Source organism: Cryptotermes secundus, unplaced genomic scaffold (genome assembly GCF_002891405.2).
Source record: "Cryptotermes secundus unplaced genomic scaffold, Csec_1.0 scaffold593, whole genome shotgun sequence".
Taxonomy (NCBI): domain Eukaryota; kingdom Metazoa; phylum Arthropoda; class Insecta; order Blattodea; family Kalotermitidae; genus Cryptotermes; species Cryptotermes secundus.
In genome coordinates, this window is record NW_019739960.1 from 432,464 (window position 1) to 453,988 (window position 21,525).

Here is a 21,525-nt window from a genome sequence, read left to right on the forward strand (position 1 = left end):
TGTTTCCTGTATGACTGCTCAGATATTTTATTGGTTTAATTGTATTGTCACTTGTTGGGTGTCACGCCATATTGGATATAGTGAATTTATTCCACTCACTCTTACAAACACACCATTTACAATCTCACAGTTACTGCCATCTGCAGTATCACAAATACTAGACTGCAATTAACTGGTTACTCTTTCTCTAGTAACTGGCTCAATACTCACTCACTAATCACTCGCTACTCCTGAATAGTGTTCGCTGCACCTAATTTAGCCTCGGCATGGACAACACAGAAAACAGTTACGTTATAGGTACTGCTGTTGCCTGATGCCGTGTATACAGGTTGCCTAGCAACACTGTCGAGAGTTGTTTATTGCTCTGTAGCAACCGCGGCATCCCTTGGTAACGTCACCGCGGGAGGGGGCAGGGTGTTGACTGGCCTATTACCATAGCAGCGGCAACGCTCCGAAGGTGTTACATTGCTGCTCTTTGGGGAGGGGGTGTCCTGCATAGTGCAAATACGTTACACTATGTTATGGTTGTGAAATGTTGGCAGATCACTACTTTGCCTTTCACAGTAGCATCCTGAACATAATTACATCAATATGTAGCAAGCTCATAAAAACTATTAGATTTGCCATGTGTGTGCATGCAACAACTTGAGAACCATTGAATGGACTCTAGTGAAATTTGATACTGAGGACATAAATAAAATCTGTCAACACATTCCAGTTTTGGTTAAAACTGGACAGTGCAAGAAAACCTACATACTTTTCTGCACATATCTGCACAGTATATCTCACTAAATACGAGGGTCATGCGCCTGTCATCTTCAATGATCTCATCCACTCTTTCCTTGTTGTGTTCAGTTGAGGCTGTTCGAGGACGACTGCTACAAGGCTCATCTTCGATGCTAGTGTTCCCATCTTTAAAATGTTTCGCCCATCTTTGAACACTGCTCGCACCCATGCACACACTTCCATAAGCACCCTGAAGTCTCTGGTGAATTTCTGCAGCAGGGATTTCCTCTTTCACAAGAAAAATTTTGATTTGTTATCATTGTTTCCAAATATCTGAACTGTGCCACATTTTCAGAACATTTGTTACCTGTCTTTATTTCATGATTTCTCTCTGCAATTTGGTGACTAGATGATAACATATACATAGTTTTCTTTGTGTTTACTTCTAGACCAACCTCCTCACTACCATCAGTTAAAGTTTGTGTATTTCTCTTTGTGGTATCTATATTATCACCCAATAGATTCACATCATCAGCATAGACCAACAGATGATGTGTTCCCATTTAATTTCAGTTCCACATGGTTCTCCTGGACTTTTCTAAGTGAAGTTGAAAAGCAGCGGTGATAAAGCATCTCCTTGTTTTAGACCATATTGGATAGGAAAATCATCAGACGAATGTTTACCTACATAGACTTTACCATACGTTTCATTTAAACACATTTCAATCAGCCTAACTAGTTTCATGGGTACCCCAAACTCAGAATATTGTACAGTACTTGACAATAAATTAGATAAGAGGTAGAAACTGAACTCTTATTAACTATTCAGATCAGTTTCAACTTTTGAGGATGTAACTCTTTTAAATCCTCAGTGTACATGTTACTTTTGTTTCAAATTATACAGGGAAGTTTTAAGATGATACCTGTACCATAGGTGCCACTGGTTTATGTTTCATTCAATCCTTTGGTCTTCTGGTCTTCATAATAAACTGCTATATAGTATTTTTTTCCGGCAGGTGCATGTACAGGTACATTTAAAATGTCGGTAGCATCTCTAGGAGAAACATCTGGCAACAGAGGATCTTATTGCTTTTGAACATTATGAACATATTCATAAGAGTGTATTGAAGGTCTGTCCATACAAAGAGAACTGGTCTCTGTTTTGCCTGTTGTTGAAACAAAATTATTTTGCATTTGTAAGAATGGTTCAAGGCATTTAATATTCTGAAGCAAGACATTCCTATAACATGCTATTTAGACACAACATTTAAATATTAATTTCTTATCTCACCAAAACACATTACTTTTCCATTCAAAAGACCAATTCTGAATAGCAAAACAGTCATCTTTTTTGAGACTTGTAAACACATGAAGGCACTCTGTGAAGAAGATTCATTACATGTTCGTGCTCGGTGCATCAAAATGTTAGATACCTTCTTAGACAAGACGGTAAATATTTTATTTTTATAACTCTGACTGAGGAAGAATGTCTGAATTTCCTGCTGCCTTTAGGCATTTCAAATTAGATAAATCTGTAAAAGTCTGTCCCACTGCCTTTCCAGTTGTTACAAATTAATCCTTACTTGTTAATCAAATAACTCCAGTCTCTCTGCATGAAAGCCCATGGCTTGCTGAGTTATGCCGATCACAGTTGCCACACGGTCTAAGGCATGAAATGTCTTCGCCTGCTCGAACATTGGGGTCATGGGTTCAAATCCCACTCAAGGCATGGATGTCTGTTTGTGTTTTTTCTGTGTTTAAGATAGGTAGTGGCCTTGTGATGGGCTGATCCTCTGTCCAAGGAGCTCTACCGACTGTCTTAGATGAAGAAACTAAAGTGAAATGAAAGCATTTCACAGATACTCTATGCTCCAAGTGGGAGCAACGGCAATAGAAGAAGGAGGAGGAGGAGGAGTTGCTCAGTTATCCTAATTCTGTCCTCAACATGTATGTAGCAGTTGATAGTAGTAGTCAGGGGATGGACCACGAGGCGGCAGTGAGAGCTGTACCTACGCTTCAGTCGACAGCGTCGACTTCCGTCACAAGAAATTTGCATTGTTATCTGCGTGCATATTCTGGGAAACTGTGACATAATAAATAAGTATGTTTCAATTAGTTATTTATATAAACTGTACTCAAATATAGGAACTGCCTGTTCAAGGGTTCTGCTTATGTTTGCACTTTAGGTCACTTAAAATGTGGTGTGCCGCGCATGAATGTAGTGGAACATTGAAACTCTACTTGGAATGAAAATGGAATATAGAACGTTAATGTTGAAGTAGTAGCTATTAGCAAAACTGATAAATTTTGTGGCTGTTCATTCTGTATGAAAAGACCAAATCATTCAACAAGCAAATGTTATAGCTGGTATGTACTGTTTGAAAGAAATGTATTATATTTTTGTTATTTAGATTGGTTTGATTTGTTCTTTAACGAAGCTGTAAACAACGAGAATGTACAGCATCGATAATAGGATGATTAATGAATTGATGGAACAATAATTGGCAGGGGAAACTGAAGTATTCGGAGGAAACATGCCAGAATGCCACTTCGTCCACCACAAATCCTACAAGATCGGACCTGGGATAGATCCTGGTTCATTACCATGGGAATCCAACAGCTAACTGCCTGAGCTATGGCAGCGTCCATCTTTATAATGCTCTATGGCTGTTATGAAATAGTGGGGTTAGACGTTTTTGAAGAAGTTTGTTTTTATGTTGTCCTTGTTGGAAATATTTTCCTTAAGTATCAGCACAGCATAATTAATATTGTTATTCAGTTGTTTTGTATCTTGGTATATATGAAGCTAACATTCTTAAACTTTTCAGGCTATTTAGATCAGATGTTTTTAAAGGAATGTGTTTTAATATATTTTTGTTGTACATTCAACAACATTTATGCTAATCTTAATAATGCATATGTACAGATATGTAAATACATACGTAATTTTATGGTACATTTATTGCTACAGCAAAGTGAACATATTAATTGCGAAAATTCCAGTAAACATTAAATTCAGTTTCGGTTCGGAGCGAAGAACTCTTCTGTAAACATAGAAGTAAAGAATATTTTGAGCGCATATCAGTAGATTAACATAACTACTTCACAAATGTGAAACACTTAAATGAAAGAGTTTATGACGACAGTGCCACGACTGCGCGAGTCGAGTTCATCTGTCACAATGGAGGAGCACTTATTGCCATGCTGCTTATCTGTACAGAAACTGTACGCACTTAACGCAGCGCTCCATAAGTGCTCACTTTGGTACATGTGAACACAGACACGTAGCATATTGTAGTGCACTATACTAATATAAACTGCATTGCCACTTCTCAGTATCACAGATTTATATCACTTTACAGTAGAGATCACTTCTAGAACACAATCAAATAGGCACATATACGGGTGTATGCTAGTAAATGTCATTAGTGCTGAGAAGTGAATATTCGCAAATTTATATTAACGTAACATTAGACATCACTTACAAAACAAAATACAAGTGTGTACATTTATATGGTAATATAATCTCCTGCACATAAGTTACAGAGGAGTGCTAATTCACAGATGTATATCAGTATAACACTGCAGATCACTTACAGAGACCAGTACAAGTATACAGCAGTACAATGTGTGCATGTAAGACATGCAGAAGTGATAATGCTCCGGCTTCTGTTGGAGCAACGTTTAAGATCACGTCTAGATCACAAAACAAATGTACAGGGATATTTTGGACACTGTTTTACATCTGTCATACTGAGAAGTAAAAAAATATTAATAATACAAGGCAAGATATTAGCAACTATCAAGGTTTCTGTGTGCTGGAGATAACATACATCATGTAGACCTACAGACATAAGAGAAGGACACTATTTGGTGTATCAGTGACACTAACCAATGCCCTTCAGTACTTTTTCCCTGATCATTCTTTTACATACTCTTTTGGAGAGTTGAATTTTCTGAGTATTGTCAGCTTCTTGTATTTGCATCCCTGAGAGCAAGGCGTCTGCCCCCTGGGAATCCTTTGGCGTATGGTTTCTTTGCATTAGTGCTGAGGTAGTACACTCCACGCGCTCTGCAAAAGACATTTTCTAATGAATAGTATTTCTGTAACAAGGAATATGAGAAAGGCTGATTTAATTAGATATCGTTGTAAGTCCACTATGTTGCTTTGTTCCAAAGTATTGCAACTCCTCATTTTGCCATGTAAATCACAGTTATACTCGTAACCATATGTACTACTGTTGTAATATTAATACACTCTGATTTTTTCCACAGCATATTCATTTGTTTCTTAATATCCTCAGCATAGATTATTTGCCTAAACAGCATTAATTGACTGATCTCTACAATGGAAAGGTATTAGCTGAATCTGTATACACGATTTGCTTTAACTTCAGGCTTCAAAAGTAAATACGCGCAGTTTGGTGACACTTGTGCATCTGTATGATCCATAAGTAAATCGCATGTCATGTAACAACTTGTGTTTGAGGAAAATAATGCTTAATAGCTTAACTGCCGTTTATTGTTCTGTGCCACCATGTTCATAACTCACAACACTGGTAAAACTTGTGCTCGAGGATTATGTTTCTGACGTCAAAGCTTATATTTTTAGTTTGGTATATTTGTCCTCTCTGTCTGTCGATGCTACAGCAGGCAATAAATCTTGATGGATACGATTAAAGTCAAGTTTAACTATAATTCTTGCTAGAGAAGCTCATATGAATGGGTTTTAAAATCTACTTAACAGGACAAATGGTTATTCCCTATTCATTTGTCCTCCTATTTCCTTCAAATAAACTTCACTGGTACTTCGAAGGGAGAACGAAATTGGCCAGGATCTTGATTAAATTGATACCCGCCCTGAAACTTAATATTCGTAACAGCGATCTCGAATTACCAGAACTACAAACTGTATATAAGTCACTAGATATTGTGGCAGAAATCAGAATCAGAAGACTGGAATAGAATGACTTAGGCCCCTCATCAGAAAGGATGACACCCGAACTCCAGAAATGATATTCAACGGCAAACCAGAAGGCGGACATGGGGTTGGAAGACCAAAGTTCAGGTGGATAGGTGACATAAATACTGACATAGAAACTCCAAATTTAAAAATAGAGAGACTAAAAGCTTGAGACAGGAACTAATGGACGGTCATTCTGAGGGATGCCAAGGCTAAACTGAAGGGTCGTGAACCTAGACGCGAAGAAGAAGAGGAGGATCGCGGTGTCTGAGACTTGTAATGTCTTCTTCCACTTTAACAGCGTGATCACGCTTCGAATCCCACTCGAGGCATATATGTATGCTTGCTTTTCTTCTGCATATTTGTTGTCTTAGAGGCCTTTCGACGAGTCAATCCAATTCCCGCCAAATGTCTATAAATAAGATTCCTGTACCCGGAAGAAGTGAGGCCTTGAATTGTGTGTTCTGTAGTGATATACAGGAAAAGGATATCCAATCTACTTGGTTTGATACAGTCAGGTTTGCGGAACATGAAGTAAGAACGTAACCACGCACAGTAATACTAGTACGCATCCTGTTGCGTGAATGCAACTAATAATATTAATTTTACAAATCNAGATATCCAATATACTTGATTTGGTACAGTCATCTTTGCGAAAGATGAAGTAAGAACGTAACTACGCACAGAAATACTAGTATTTTTACTGTTTGCATCCTGTTGCGTGAATGCAACTAATAATATTAATTTTACAAATCCAACCATCAACGCAACACTATCCAATAAGTAGCATATGAAGTATACATAGAATATATCCACTTCACGGCTTATATATGTAAACTATGAATAAGGGCCGTGCCATAGCTCAAGCGGTTAGTCGCTGGCTTCCCACCGCGGCGGCCCGGGTTCGATCACGGGTCTGGTCAAGTGGGATTTGTGATGGAAAAAGTGGCGCTGGGGCAAGTTTTCTCCGAGTACTTCGGTTTCCCCTGCCAATCTTCATTCCACCAACTGCTCCACAATCACCCTCACCTGTCATATGGGGCTCGTACAATAGGGCAGAAGTGGCCGCAGTATGAGGGACTTAGTACCACCCCACTAGCAATTAAAAAAAAGTTAGGAATATTGCGATCAACACTAATATAATGGTAAGAAATTCAAATAATATTACACATTGCAATTCAATAATTAATTGTCTAACTAGAAACACCCGAAGATGACCCTTTAAATGTCGAAACATATAGTATGGTTTAAATTAATGAACAGTTGTTGCGTTGACGGCTGAGTTTGTGAACTTAGTATTAATATTATTACACACAGTAGGCCTAGCAAGCTTATATATCTCAATGTGGAATCTCGGGTTTAACCCATGGCGGAAGAGATGGGATTGAATTAGTCTTTCTACGAATTTCTTCGGTATTCCCCTGCTAATCACGATTCCATAGTTGTTTCATACTCAGTTGTCACCTCCCTTTGAGGTCAGCGATGGTCGTGACCAGTCAACTCATCTTCATAATCTCGTTCTTTTAAGTGTGGGGCGGCTTCGTCTGTGACTTGGCTGGCGCCAGAGGGAGGAAGCTGAGCGGGAAGATCAACAGATGAAGGACAAGTGACGCTTATGACACGCCTTTTATGCGGTAATGACTGAAACGTCTGTTGAGGCTAATGAGAAGTTCGATCAGCGTATCTGTGGTAACTAACAATCAAAATTGATAAAAGAATAACGTTAGTTTTCTTCCGACGGAATCATCGAACCTGTGGACCACTGGACCAAAGGTTGTTTAGAACCTATTAGCTCAATGTGTGTGGCTACTGTGCCAGATTTTGTCACCACACGCAATATTTTTTTGTTTTTAATTTTGTGGCTTCAGCGCATTTAAGCCCAGATGCTGAGCCGCGCAGAATGTACACTTGACTTCCCATGTTAACAATTTATAGGACAACTTGCACATTTTCTGCTTTACTTCAACGATACTCCGTCTATTTCGTGTACTGAGTATTATACCGGTTCAAAGTGAAGAATTGTGAATTCTGAATTGGAATGTATTTGAAAGGAGACGGCCATGTTCTACTTAATTCTAACTTACTATCTGGGTATGTACCTAGTGTGACTAAGAACATCGCACAAACTTCAGCTAATACGTAACGGGGCCACATTTACGTTTAGGAGCCCCATCAAAATGAAATTGTCTCTGTACTAGTAAGATCAATCTGTTGATAACGCTTAATAAAATAATTGGTGTGTGTTCTGCTATTCAGACCAATGAGAATAAATATATGATTTTGTTGGCGATATGCATAGTTAGTGAACGTTGAACTTTCTGGGATTGGAAGCCATGTTACTCCGTAGTTAAGATATTTTGGAGGAACACTTTCTTAATTTTCAGGCTACAGAAATTTTCTGAAGATGGAGGACACACTTCTGGGACACCCATGTAAAGTAGATTTTCTTCTGAGACGCGTGTCTGTAATTTGTTTCAGATATATATTGTGCCACACAAGTCTTACTTCCGGGACACGTGTATATAGCACTTACTTCCGGGACACGTGTTCTCCCATGAGTACGTACTGGTCTTCGGGCGGGTTGCAGAAACCCAGATAATACAGGAACTGACTGGGGCAGGGCACAGCCCAGAAGCCAGCTCTGCTGTTGATCGACTCGATAAAGTACGGCGTGACCTTGGTGTGGTCACAGGACAGAGTTCCTGGAATATCGATGAAGAAAATTCGCATTAGTAAAGAAAACAATATTTTATTTTCTACTGAGGTGTTTCAAGAATCGATGGAAAAATCAAGGAACTGTTACCTGCTATTAGGGATATACTCTCCAAATGGGAAATGACTAATTTAAAAATGTGTGGGATTTAAGGACGTCGCAGCGGTGGTTATGAAAAGTTCTGTCATCGGATATAACACCGTGTGGTCTGCTGAATGTCAACCGAGACGTTGTTAGTCACGGAGCCATGAACACTTGACATTTTTGGTGTCATAAGTGGGATTCGAACCGACGTCCACGTGATAGTATTAATTATGCATAATAATATTGTGGAATCATTCGGAGCTCCCACTTCGCTTGCTGTAAACTTGAACAGATACCAACAGTATCAACACTGGTTATAAGCAGAGAAGTTTAATATTTAATTCCCCGGAAATTAATGGTTTTTATTTGAATGTTCTGTGGTTTTCGATCTTATACTCTCAGGTAATACAAACTACAGTCCGAAGGGTTTTAATGTTCCCAGGTCTTGCCTCTTTCGTGAGGCCTCGGTTCGGACTGAAGACTGTAGCGCTGGTGTCGAATCTTCAAGTATAAATAGAAAAATAATAATTTATAAAAATATGTTAATATTAAGTTAGAAATTAACGTTAAGTGGTCCGTTTCTTTTATTAATAATAAACAGTTAATGCAATCCATCTCGTTACGTGCTGTTTCAGAATCAAGATGAAAGTACCTCCAGAGTACAGCTAGGAACACTGGGACGGTGAACAGAACTAGCAAATAAAACGTCTATACAACTGGCAACGCTTCCAGCCACCACGTGACTGCTTCAAGGCGGACGGTGCTAGATGCTGGTACCCAGGATGGTCAAACACTGGCGAGACCAAATTAGATTCTTCTAGAACAGTGATTCTCAAACTTTGTCAAACCGCAGTCCGGTACCTGGCCGCGACTCGGCGGTTGAGAAACACTCTTCTAGAATGTTCCGAACTCTTAGTTCCTTTGCTAGGTAACGGATAGCTAGGGCTTTTTCCCATTAATTATGAAATTTTGCTGGGCTGCTAGGACCGCATGTGCCACAGAAATGCTTCTTTTAACGGCGTCGCTTTTATGAGTTTGAAGTCGCCAACATTAACATATCGTAACATTTATAACTAGGCAACGGCTTGGTAAACACATTTCCTAGGTAACACAGTCAACTATAGAACTTCAGCTACTAGGGTTTTGATACGCGCAGTGTAACTTTAACTGATTAATAGCCGATATATATTGCAACGAACCGGTCAAATCACAGCAACGGCTAGGAACGCGATAACTCGACTGTTGAAGGAGGTGATCTCCATACGGTTCGACCAGAACCTACCTCAGGGAGAGAACTGACAAACAGAAGTTAGAAGAAGTCAGAAGTGAAGTCTTTATTTGATGTGGTGTAAATACAGTAAGATTGCGTTACAACTAACTGTAGTTCCGCCTCGTGAATATCCAATAAACCGATTCATCTAATCCGGAACCCATTAATTACTTGTCACGTTACCAGGACACGTGAAAACTGGAGTCAGAAAGTGGTAACGGCAGTAAATTCGTGACAATATGTTATCGTCGGAAAGTTGTACCGAAAGTTAACAACTGCTTTAGCAATGATCCTTACTGAGGATGGAATTCTGAGCACACCCGGGCTGGCTCGTTCCCCCATTCACGTAGAAATCTGCGTGTCCGTTGGGCCCCCACTGGCCCAGTATGCCTGCGCCTGTGTGGATCACATCTATGAAGTGAGCATCCGTCGGGTCAAGGTCATGAGATCTGTTGTTCCCCATGAAGAACAGGATGGTGGGGTCCAGACCTGCCAACACATGCTAACTCTGTCACACGATTCCACATTCTCTTCGTAAACCTGTAAACACATCACCTAGGACTGCAGGTTTCTGGCATTATTCAACCTATCACCTGATGCCAGATTATATTCTTAAACCTATAAACAACTCATGTGCTCAGAATTACTGCATTTTTGGGCCCTTTCCATTGTCCGGAATTCTAGGAAATAGAAAACACGACTTTTCGGAAACTGGGTCTGTTTCCGTCTTCAATTGAGGAAGGAAGACACCTATTTCTTGAAAACTTTCAATTTCTTTGGGGAGAATTGTTGAATGGTGTAGTTCACGTATAATGTTTAACACAGTACGCCACATTGGCACCTTTCTTCTATAAGCCTACGTACTTGATGACACTGCTAAATGCACTAACGATAACATGACGTGCTTTCTCACCCGTGATCCTCCCCAGTTTCCCCTTGTTGATATAGTTGGCAACTAGCCCCGCGATATGGGCGCCGACACTGTAGCCAATGAGATGCAGGACGTCGGGGGGCACACCACGGGGATGATTGGACAAATAATCCACCAGCTGCGCGATGCACTTGGCCCCGAAACGAGGCGCCCAGTTGATCTGGCTTAGGCATGGTTCCTTGACTAGCGTCGAGTAGTCCACGATAATGATATTGTATTCACCACGTGTGAAGTAGGCTGAAAATACAATATATTTACAGTTGAAACAGTTGACTGTGCATGTAGCTCACAAGTGAAAGCAAGATATGCTTATATAATTTTAATGGATAAATTCGCTGACAGAAAGAAGCAAAAAACAAAGACAGATACTGAAAATCAGTTAATTAGTTTTATGAGTTTGGTGACACTGCCTCAAATTGACCTATCTCACCTGCCCGAGCTGATGCATTAGTACGGAGCATTGTGGAATGATGAATGACAGGGGAATCCTCGGAGAGAAATCTGTCCCAGTATCATTTTCTTCAGCTCAAAATCTGCATGACTATCCCTGGCGTGAACCCGGACCTTCGCAGTGAGAAACCTGACCTGGCACGGCAGGGATATATTAATATAATTTTTAAGGAAACAAATTATTTGCATTGAGCCTGCCCATAACCAGCCAGTGGCCAGTTCAGTTATTACACGGTTATGCTGAGGCCGCGGAAAGAGGCCCTGCTGATCGACTGGGAGATCTGTTTTGCATCTTCCCCTGTGATTCATATTTCAGTCCTCTAGACATTCAGGAGTGCCAGTAGTGACAGGCGGCTGATAAGCTCTTACAGCTGGTTTACATAGGCCGTAGACAACTAGACTGGGAAGCTTTCCAGGGGATTCTGTCCATGGCGACAGTACGGTGCATTCTGAGCTAAATTAAGAACCGAAACGATTCCATTTATTCACTCTCCTCTTGCGTAGCACACAAAGGTATGGCCTTCTTGGTACGCTTGTCATTATGTGGCCAAGTGTGCAATTATTGCGGTAGAGTTTTTGGGTGCAATTCGAATTCTAATTCCATAACTTTTTAATTTGCACGAGTGAAATTTAATCCTAAACACCAGTGTTATTGCTCGTGTAAAGCTCTAGATGTTGTGTTGTGTGATATTGACAAGGAGAACTGCCGCATCCCGAGGGAAGAAAGGGCACTTCTGCTTGTTGAGTAGAAAGAATTAAAGGAGGGTGTTGAGAAACAGCACTTTCACAAGTGTTATTGAAATTACGTTCTTAAAATGTAACGCGCTATCTGTGTAACTGTATGAAAATCGTTTTCACTTTCACTGCACTTCTGGGCTGTCTCTTCCAGCAGATTAATATACAGCAACCTAGTGTGCAGAGGCGCCGTCGTTGTCGAGGAAGGAATTGTGATGAGGCAGGCAGAGTGCATAAGAACAAATGCAGGACATGGCTCCTCACCCGTTTGACTTTTTATTGACGCCTAATTTTCTCCAGATTATTGCCTTTATGCCTATGCAACTTGGCCTCTTATAATCTTAGAAGAACGAAGACTGGGAGTGCCTGTGGATGAGCGAGAGAGAGGCTGGGCAGATTAAATAATGGGGAACTTCATAATCTGTTTCATTCTCCGAATTGTACTAGGGCGACGAAACGACGGAGACTGGGGTTGAAGGGGCATGTAGAACGCGTTAGGGACATGAGAAATACGTTCACAATTTAATTTGGGAAACTAAAACAAAAGACAACTTGGGACACATAAACGTTGAAACGCATATTAAGGAAAGGAGTTTTGGGCTCGATTAGTGAATTTCAGAATAGAGCCAAAGGCGGGGTTCAAAGCATATTAATAAATCATCGGGTCACTTAAAATCTTGGAAATTTCTTGACTAGCTGAGTGATTAGCTATCAGAATTCGAAAAAGAATATAGGAGGATGAACTGGTCACGCACAATCGCTTATAACTCGCCAAACAAATTTCTGACCAAAATCAGGATTATCCAATTGACAAAGTAGGCAGCTGCCCAGAATCCCTGCCACTCGACCATCAGTACCATCTGCCTAACTCTTCTAACGCATTATCTAAATATATATATTGGCGAAATTCTTAGCTTTATTATAATTACATTTCCAGCAACTGTGCCACATGTCATTAGCACACGGACTACTAAATAGTTCCGTGTTTCAGCCTTAGATGTCAGGAGCACAATCATAAAATGCAAGAAGGGAATGGATTGTCAAAATAGGAGGGAGATGCAGTATATAGGTCACATATGGATGTAAAACAACTGCCGTGGACGTAATAGGTTTTATACGAGTATCGCTAGGTAGCAGCACAGTCAAACTTCATGACAGTCTAGGTAGCAGATGTGCATGCATATGTTCAATGCTGCATTTAATTTTCGACTAAGTTTCACAATATTTAGGGCAGCATTTGAGCATATCCCAAAGACAGATGGCCGTGATAAAGAAGTGGCTTTGTCGATGAAATTCACCAACGATTGAATGACGAAAGGATGTTTCGGCAGCCAGCAGCGGACACTCGTATGCCAACAAACTTCTAACCGGCTAGCCTAAAGTTAAATTGGATTCTCTATAGCAACAGCGTTTTGTGCTATCAAGGTTAGTGTCTTACGGTAAAAGTATCTGTCTATCCAAAACACTTCCATTTCATAGCGTACACATTCAATACAATAGTGATTTTTAAATATTATTGAAGGTCTGTGTGACATTAATGCAGTATGACCGCTCATGACATAGATAACCGCTGCAGTTTACTGTTGAAATTTCAACGAATTTTATGCCTGTTAAAATGATAGTAATTTCAGTGAAAATCAGCACGCCCCACCGCATTGTTCTCGATAATTTTGTTACAAGATTATACGCGTAATATAACAGTAAGTTTCACTTTCATATGCGTAATTATAGAGTATTACGATTGCAACACACAATTTCTGTGGTTATGGCTGACAGCCGAACTAGCGTTAAATCATACATAAAGAACAGTATAAATGCTTTGTTTGCGAGTTTATATATCTCACTGGCATCAACATTCAATTCTGCTGCATCAGTACAGTTACCGGTATAATTAAAATATATATATTCTTCATGTTATTCAATATAAATCCTCACACATTTCAATTTGGATAGGACATCCCTGTGAAAATGCTCGAAATCTTTTACTTCAATGATCTTTATTTAGCATCCACTTTTTTTTTTATACCTGGCTTCTGGTTCACATATCGGGAGAAGTAAATAGATGTATTGGAGCAGTGGTTGCAATTGCACTCTGTGAGGGAGGAAAGTAGGTTGTCACAATGCAACCAAGGCCCTGTTATATAAACTACCCCCCCTCCCCCCCACAGTACTTATCTCAGTTAATGGGTTCGAGCAAACCCACTGCGCATACTGTGGAACACGACCAGATCTACGAACACAAACGAACGCATTTTCAGTTGCCATATTCTGTCTCCATTTACATTATCGTCATAGTATTTGGTGCGTAGAGCCGGGATAGCTCAGTTCGAGCGACGGGCTACTGATAGGACGGCCAAGGAACTGAGGTTCAATTCTAGAGAGTGGCAGAAGATGTTCACAGTTTCCAGAGTGACTCTGGGGTCAATCCAGCCTCCTATCCGATGGAAAGAGTGGCTCTTTTTCCAGAGGTAAAGAGACAGGGACGTGAAGCTGACCAAACACTGCCACCTAGTGTCGAGGACAACTAGAACACCACTCCCCCCATGCCTCTTCACGATGTGGTGTTAGGGCGGCCGCACACCAACTGCGTCAAGGCAAGCATCAAGACATGAGACAAAACACGCCGTCTTGCTTCATTCGTGATTCGTTAGCATGAGCTGACGTCAGCATCATGACTCAGACCGGTGTGCGGCGGTTTGCATAATCTCATTCGTTTCAACTGGGCTCCTTTCTTTGCGTCATGTCGCAGACATTGTGTCTTGACTGTTACATGTCTTGACGAATGCCGGTGTGCGGCCTACCTTAGGCTCTCCTTGGACACACTGAAGTTTACCTTTCTGTAGGTCGATTTGAGTCGTGCTGATTCCTTTGTTCTTCAGCCGTAAGCTACAGAACGTGTGAGTTACGTGCAGTCTGTTAGGCCGCGCCATAGCTCAAGCGGTTGATCACTGGCTTCCCACCGCGGTGGCCCAGGTTCGATCCCGAGTCTGGTCAAGTGGGATTTATGGTGGACAAAGTGGTTCTGGGGCAAGTTTTTCTCCGAGTACTTCGGTTTCCCCTGCCAATCTTCATTCCACCAATTGCTCCACAATCACCATCACCTATCATCTGGGACTGGTACAATAGGCCAGAAGTGGCCGCAGTACAAGGGACTTAGTCCCACCCCACTAGCAATACAAAAATACGTACAGTCTGAGCTCTAACGGCGCTTTGTGTAGTTCAGATTTCCCATTAGGTCGATTTTTAGGGGTGGTACCTTTTGAAAACCTTTAGGAATATGTGTTTGTACTTTTCATTCTTATAGACCTTGAACTTAGTTGTTTGGTACTGATAACATACTTAAAGTTTAAGACCATTTAGTGATTTATTTTGTGCAGGAGTTCACTTCATAATATATGTAACCGGTTAAGGTAAAATTGTCCCTGTGCTTACCTAATCAAGCACTACACTATGAAGACGTATGGGGGATTGGATATATAGATCCACGTTTTCTTGACCTCGGCACTAGTTGGATGTGAGTTTTCAGCTTCACGCCCCTGCCGCTTTACCCCCTTGGAAAGAATCCTCGATACCCATTGGATAGGAGGCTGGGTGAACCTCAGAGCCGGTTTGGACGACGTGGAGAAGAGTAAATTCTTGAGCCTACCGGGATTCGAACTCTAACTCCTCGGTCGTCCAGTCCGTAAGCAGTCGCTATACCGACTACGCTGTCCCGACTCCTTATAGTATATGTAGTCTCTTTTTTAATATTATTCTAGTAACCATACTTTATTCAATCAAATCATTGAGATTCACCCATCCCCATTAAAAGAGGCCGAGGAAAGAGCGTGGGGGTATCAGTGCTACGCCTTGATGGATTTGAGTATAATTAATTAAGCTCAAGGTAAGGTAAATGTAAGGTTGTCCGTGTGCTTTACTAATAAAGCACTACGGCATGAAGCAGTGGATGCATAGATCTAAGTATTCTTGACTTCGGCACTAGTCGGGCGTGAGTGGAAAAAGTCCCCGCTACCCATTGGGTGGTCCCCAGAGCTGGCCTGGACGACGCGAAGAACAGAAAAATATTGCCCCTACAGGGACTGGCACTCCGTCTCGTCGGCCGTCCAGCCGGTGGCCAGTCACTATACCGACCGAGCTATCCCTGCTCCTATTAAGCCCAATGACAATTTGTTAATGGTTAGAGGATCAATCAAGGGTACATGCGTATTGAAGCAGGTCACGTCCCAGAATATTTTAACAAAATAATTTAAATTATGAAAACCAGTTCCGGATTTATATAATATGTTGAAAATGTGAGAGAAGCGATACTTCTGTGCGTTCTTTACGAAATAAGAAGAGGACGTCCCATGCGAAAGTCATGTTTACCCGTTTGTCTGTCTGTAATATTGTTCCGGCGCCTAAACCGACGGTCAGATTCCCGATTTGGTGTTCGAAGCTCTCACTAGAAGATGTGTGGCAGTTGGGACTAACAAGAAAGCCTAGCTTTTCGTGTACATTATAATCGCTAATAAAACTATATTTTTAATGGCTCTTCCAGAACATTCAGGGCCCAGGCCTCTTAGTGGTAGGACTCCTTGGACGAGTGATCAGTCCATCGCAAGGCCGCTATCTACACACGCAACACAAACACAGAATAAAGGCAACCAGACACCTATGCCTCGAGTGGGATTCGAACCCACGATCCCAGCGTTCGAGAAAGAGAAGATAATTCATGCTTCAGACCGCGCGGCCACTGTGACCAGCAATAAAACTACATAACGTTAGCGTCCATTTGTCTATAATCCGTCTAAATTGCAACACTTTTTATTTTACACTTCGATACACTCTCTAACACTACATGTTTCGGCCTCAAACGGCCATCTTCAGGTGTTTTTTTTACAGACATTCAATTAAGATTGTGTGGAAATTGTGTTGAAACTGCTACACTGTTTCACTGTTCCATTTCATTTTAAAGAAACCACACGCTGTAGTCTTCTTTTGAATTAAAATCATATAAAATTCTTTTATAATTTGTTATTTATTGTTTTGCTTCACTCAGGGTGTCGTCATTTCCGTAAAATATAATTTACGGAAATGACGTGTGGTTTTTTAAAATGAATTGGAACAGTGAAACAGTGTAGCAGTTTCGACAAAATTTCGACACAATCTTAATTGAATGTCTGTAAAAACACCTGAAGATGGCCGTTTGAGGCCGAAACATGTAGTGTTAGAGAGTGTATCGAAGTGTAAAATAAAAAGTGTTGCAATTTAGACTGATTATAGACAAATGGACGCTAACGTGAACAATTGCAACAGGATGCTGAAATACAGAATCAAAACTACATAAACCGTACGGAAGTAAGAACCTGCAAAGAACGCCGGCTAGAACTTCTAGACTACGTTACGAAGTAGATCTGCAATATTTCCAAATTCTTTTAACGTATCACCAGTGCAGAACCCCGGAATGAATGTCCTGCAGGCTGACGTCACTGCGAGACGTGTCGCGAGATGAAACTTTTCATAATTCATCTCCTTTTTCAGCAGTTTGCAAATCGCACCAACGTAAAAACAGCGTCTAGAAATGTAGCACTTAACCAAATAAAGTTAGATTAGAAGTTTCCATGGGAATGGTTATGAAGAATACGATTATCTGAGATGCACCACTGTTTAGTTCATTTGAAGTCCACCGACATTTCGGAGGAGAATATTACTGCCATCTTCAGTGTAGAAGAATAGGTCAAGCAAGGAGCAAAATGCGTTTTAATTGCCTCCGGTTACTATTGGTCTCTTGCTTGGCCTACATTTAGACTCCAAAGATGGAGGAATTATGTTCCTCCTCAACGTCAGTGGACTGAGACACGGCGTTACAAACTAGAACACTTTATTCTTCGTGATAAATTAATAGTTTTCGTAATTCTTAAGCAGGGAGAACATACGTAAGCAACACACCTACAGCAGGATAGGCGCTGGGATCAATTCTCCATGTATTCGAAGCTCTGGCACTGCATGAAGTCGAGTGTTTCAAGAAGCAAGCGCAACCTAGCTTAACGCAGCGTGTGAGATGAGATTTTCTCTCGGGTAACAAATTATCGAGAAAGGTTTAATTCTTTAAAGCAGTGATTCCCAAAGTGGGCAGTACGCACCTTAGATGGGGGCCGCTGGATTACAGAGGGGGCGCTGGAAATGGGCCCCTCGAATGCGTTCCTCGCTTATTTCAAATTGAAGTGACTTTAGACCAGACATCGGAAACCGGTGTCACTTCATCAAGCCCATCAATCACATTAAGAAGTGGTTACTAAATGCGGTGTCTTATCGTATTGCTATTGTCTTCCTCAGTGGGTTATTCTAAGGGATTCTTTTTATAGGGTTGGTTAGGGGATACTGGGGGTGGTTTTGTGGGAAAGACGGGGCAGTAGCCCGAAGAAGTTTCAGAAGCACCGCTTTAAAGCATAATGGTAACTATATGCACCACCTGCTTTGACAATAAGAACCTCTTCATTTTTTTTTCTGCAGATTCATTTATGTGCTTCATATGATTCTCACAACATCGGCACTTTCTCTGAGCAACATTAATCACCTGGTCGTTGTAATAGAGACATAAAGAGTTTTCTCGGAGGTATGAATGGAAAAGTTAACTCGCTAGCTGCGAAAAGCTGCAGAAGGCCCCAATCCAAGTGTAATGGAAACCTGCTGAGCTGACGGTCATGTAAGTTTACTCCTACATGAGTTATTCCAAAATTTGTCGACTTATTCCAGTTTTGCTTAAAATTGGGCAATACAGATGCTTTTAGTTATACATTTTAATTGGATATTTAACGACGCTGATAGCGTCACGCCTATAAAGCGTCGGCTAATAGGACGAGCAATGAATGAGGAGCAATCTGCGAAGTGAGCATTGGCAGGGGAAATGGAAGTACACGAAGATAATCCGCTCTAGTGTCACTTTGTGTACCACAAATCCCATACAGTCCGCCCCTTCGGGGAGCCGGAGACAAACAGCCTGAACCATGTCAAGGTCCCAGCAATAACGGACACCCTAAAAGACATGCATGCTCTTTTGCAGGTGTCTCGAGTTCGAGTCGCTAAATGTTACATTTTGCGAGCACTTCAATTTCTCTACAAGTCTTACTAGTTTCGACATATTTATAATTATTGTTATGCCATGTGTACAAATCTTAACTTGCAAAAATGTTATTTAGTTTAATTTCACATTTCAATGCGATAAAGCTTTAATGCAATGTCGTTTCTTGGGTTTCATAAACACACGAACGCATACATTGAACTCAGCAAATTTTCCTTTCAATGTTATCAGCTACTCAGAAATAGCTTTTCAGTCAAATAATTTTATGGTTACTTAGAAATATCTAGTTAAGTATATAATTATGACAATCAAATTAACTAATCAACTAACTAACTAGCTACAATGAGCGGAGCCCTTCTTCAGGCACCAAGCCTTTCACCTGCTTACGAAATCCCACGCCTTTTATGTCGAGGCGGTTTAAGAGTTTTCCGAGCCACAGGCTACGGAAAGATGTGATAGGGTTGTGGGTATGTTTTGCGCTATTTATTATTTATTAGAACAAATGGAGACAGGAAACGGAAAATACGCTGTTTCGTTGCTTCTAAAAGCCTTATAGGCCTTCCACCCTCTGATGAGAAGCAAACTGCGTGTCCGCCACGCCGGGGCCCAAGGCTATGTCACACATTGTCCATGTCTAAATTTGCACCTGTTTTTATATATCCTGAAGTTTCATTCCTATGTTGAGAAGAGTCTGTCACTGGTCTTGAGTCAATGAAATACATTCCACTCCTGTTCATTTAAATCACATTTTAATATTACTTAAATATATGTGAAGACAAAATAGTTGAATAATTTGTAGTCATGTTTAGAGAGAATGACCTTCGGTGTTAGGGAGCCCATACACATACGAGTCTGGCTCGCTAGTCCGACTCATACGTGTATGGACCGCCTTAGATTGTACTCCGACAGTCCTGCGTGACAACAGTGCACTTAAGTAGCAACCACGTACCGTCTCTGAGATCTGTGCTAGGAGAAAGATGGCGGCCGCCGCCAAAGCCATGTATGATAATTTTCGTGGGGTGGCTTGCATTAAACCGAGATCTGTACAAGGAACTGGCCTGGAGCGAGTTCAGTAGCTCTGGGTTCTGCTGTGTGTCCCTGAAAAAAGCAAGACAAAATTTAATTCCATATGGTATCTTCATACCATCGCTATAAATTATTAACATATATCAGGTAGCGTCAGTAAATAGGTCACAAATGCATATAAAACGTAAAACGTGGGATATTCGAACCTAGAAAAACATTTATTTCTCGACATATCCTCCACCAACANATTTGTAGTAATGTTTAGAGAGAATGACCTTCGGTGTTAGGGAGCCCATACACATACGAGTCTGGCTCGCTAGTCCGACTCATACGTGTATGGACCGCCTTAGATTGTACTCCGACAGTCCTGCGTGACAACAGTGCACTTAAGTAGCAACCACGTACCGTCTCTGAGATCTGTGCTAGGAGAAAGATGGCGGCCGCCGCCAAAGCCATGTATGATAATTTTCGTGGGGTGGCTTGCATTAAACCGAGATCTGTACAAGGAACTGGCCTGGAGCGAGTTCAGTAGCTCTGGGTTCTGCTGTGTGTCCCTGAAAAAAGCAAGACAAAATTTAATTCCATATGGTATCTTCATACCATCGCTATAAATTATTAACATATATCAGGTAGCGTCAGTAAATAGGTCACAAATGCATATAAAACGTAAAACGTGGGATATTCGAACCTAGAAAAACATTTATTTCTCGACATATCCTCCACCAACACTGATACACCTGCTCCATCGCTTTACCAGTGCGTCCAAATTCGCAGCATAGAAATATTTTTCTTTATTGTTGTCTCAACAATTTCTGCACCTCTGTTTCGACCATTCGTCATCTGCGAAACGTTTGCCACCTTTCTGAACTCAGTTGTGAACCGCTTTACGCGACAAACACTTCCCATCGTAAATAGGAAATATATATTTATTAATGTCCTTTGCATTGATTCCTTTTGCCTACAAAAACGCACACAAGAAAGTTGTTTTTCGACAGTACATCCCTCAAGCACGGTCGCCATTTTGACTACTGAAACCAGCCTCTGAACATGAGCATGCGCGTCTGCTACCTAGACTGTCATGAAGCTGGAATGCTCTGCTATCCAGTGATACACATAGGAAATCTATTACATTCATTACAGATGCTCTACTTCCATTTGTGACCTATTTACTGACTCTCCCTCACAGGTACATCAAAAGAATGGCTGTCTTGAGCAAAGAGAAAATAAAAGTACAGACTGTGTTTTTAGATCAGACCTCTGGCCCTTGAGGGCAAATAGGGCATGAACTTGCTGCGCAGTAATTGTTGCTGCATTTCTGGAAGTGGGAGAGAGACATGCCGTTGCTAGTTCATAACCCGTGAATCTGCCGTGGTCCTTATCTCAGTAAGAGCGCTCAACCTAAACCACTCCGCATTTTCTTCAGAATTATCAGGCACAAAAATACGGCCAGTAAATCGCTAGTACTGGGACCATCGTGACAGCAATAATTGGGTTAATTATAGTTTTATAAACGATTCGAACAATAAGTTCTTTTTAATTATCACACTACATGTTTCGGTCTGGAGAC

The 21,525-nt window shown here is 41.0% G+C and overlaps 1 protein-coding gene across 3 annotated transcripts in view; it reads right to left on the reverse strand.

Annotated features, from left to right (window-relative positions):
• Positions 1-2,499: 2,499 nt before the first annotated feature.
• LOC111872182 (inactive pancreatic lipase-related protein 1) overlaps positions 2,500-21,525 on the reverse strand; it is a 50,315-nt gene continuing 31,289 nt past the window's right edge. For all 3 annotated transcript variants that reach the window (XM_023865809.2, XM_033754581.1, XM_033754582.1), the window contains exons 4-8: positions 20,364-20,512; positions 10,670-10,924; positions 10,054-10,245; positions 8,223-8,391; positions 2,500-4,798 (exon numbers count right to left, since the gene is read on the reverse strand). In XM_023865809.2, the coding sequence (XP_023721577.1) occupies positions 4,693-4,798; positions 8,223-8,391; positions 10,054-10,245; positions 10,670-10,924; positions 20,364-20,512 (871 nt within the window). In that variant the 3' untranslated portion in view covers positions 2,500-4,692. The remainder of the gene's footprint in view (positions 4,799-8,222; positions 8,392-10,053; positions 10,246-10,669; positions 10,925-20,363; positions 20,513-21,525) is intronic.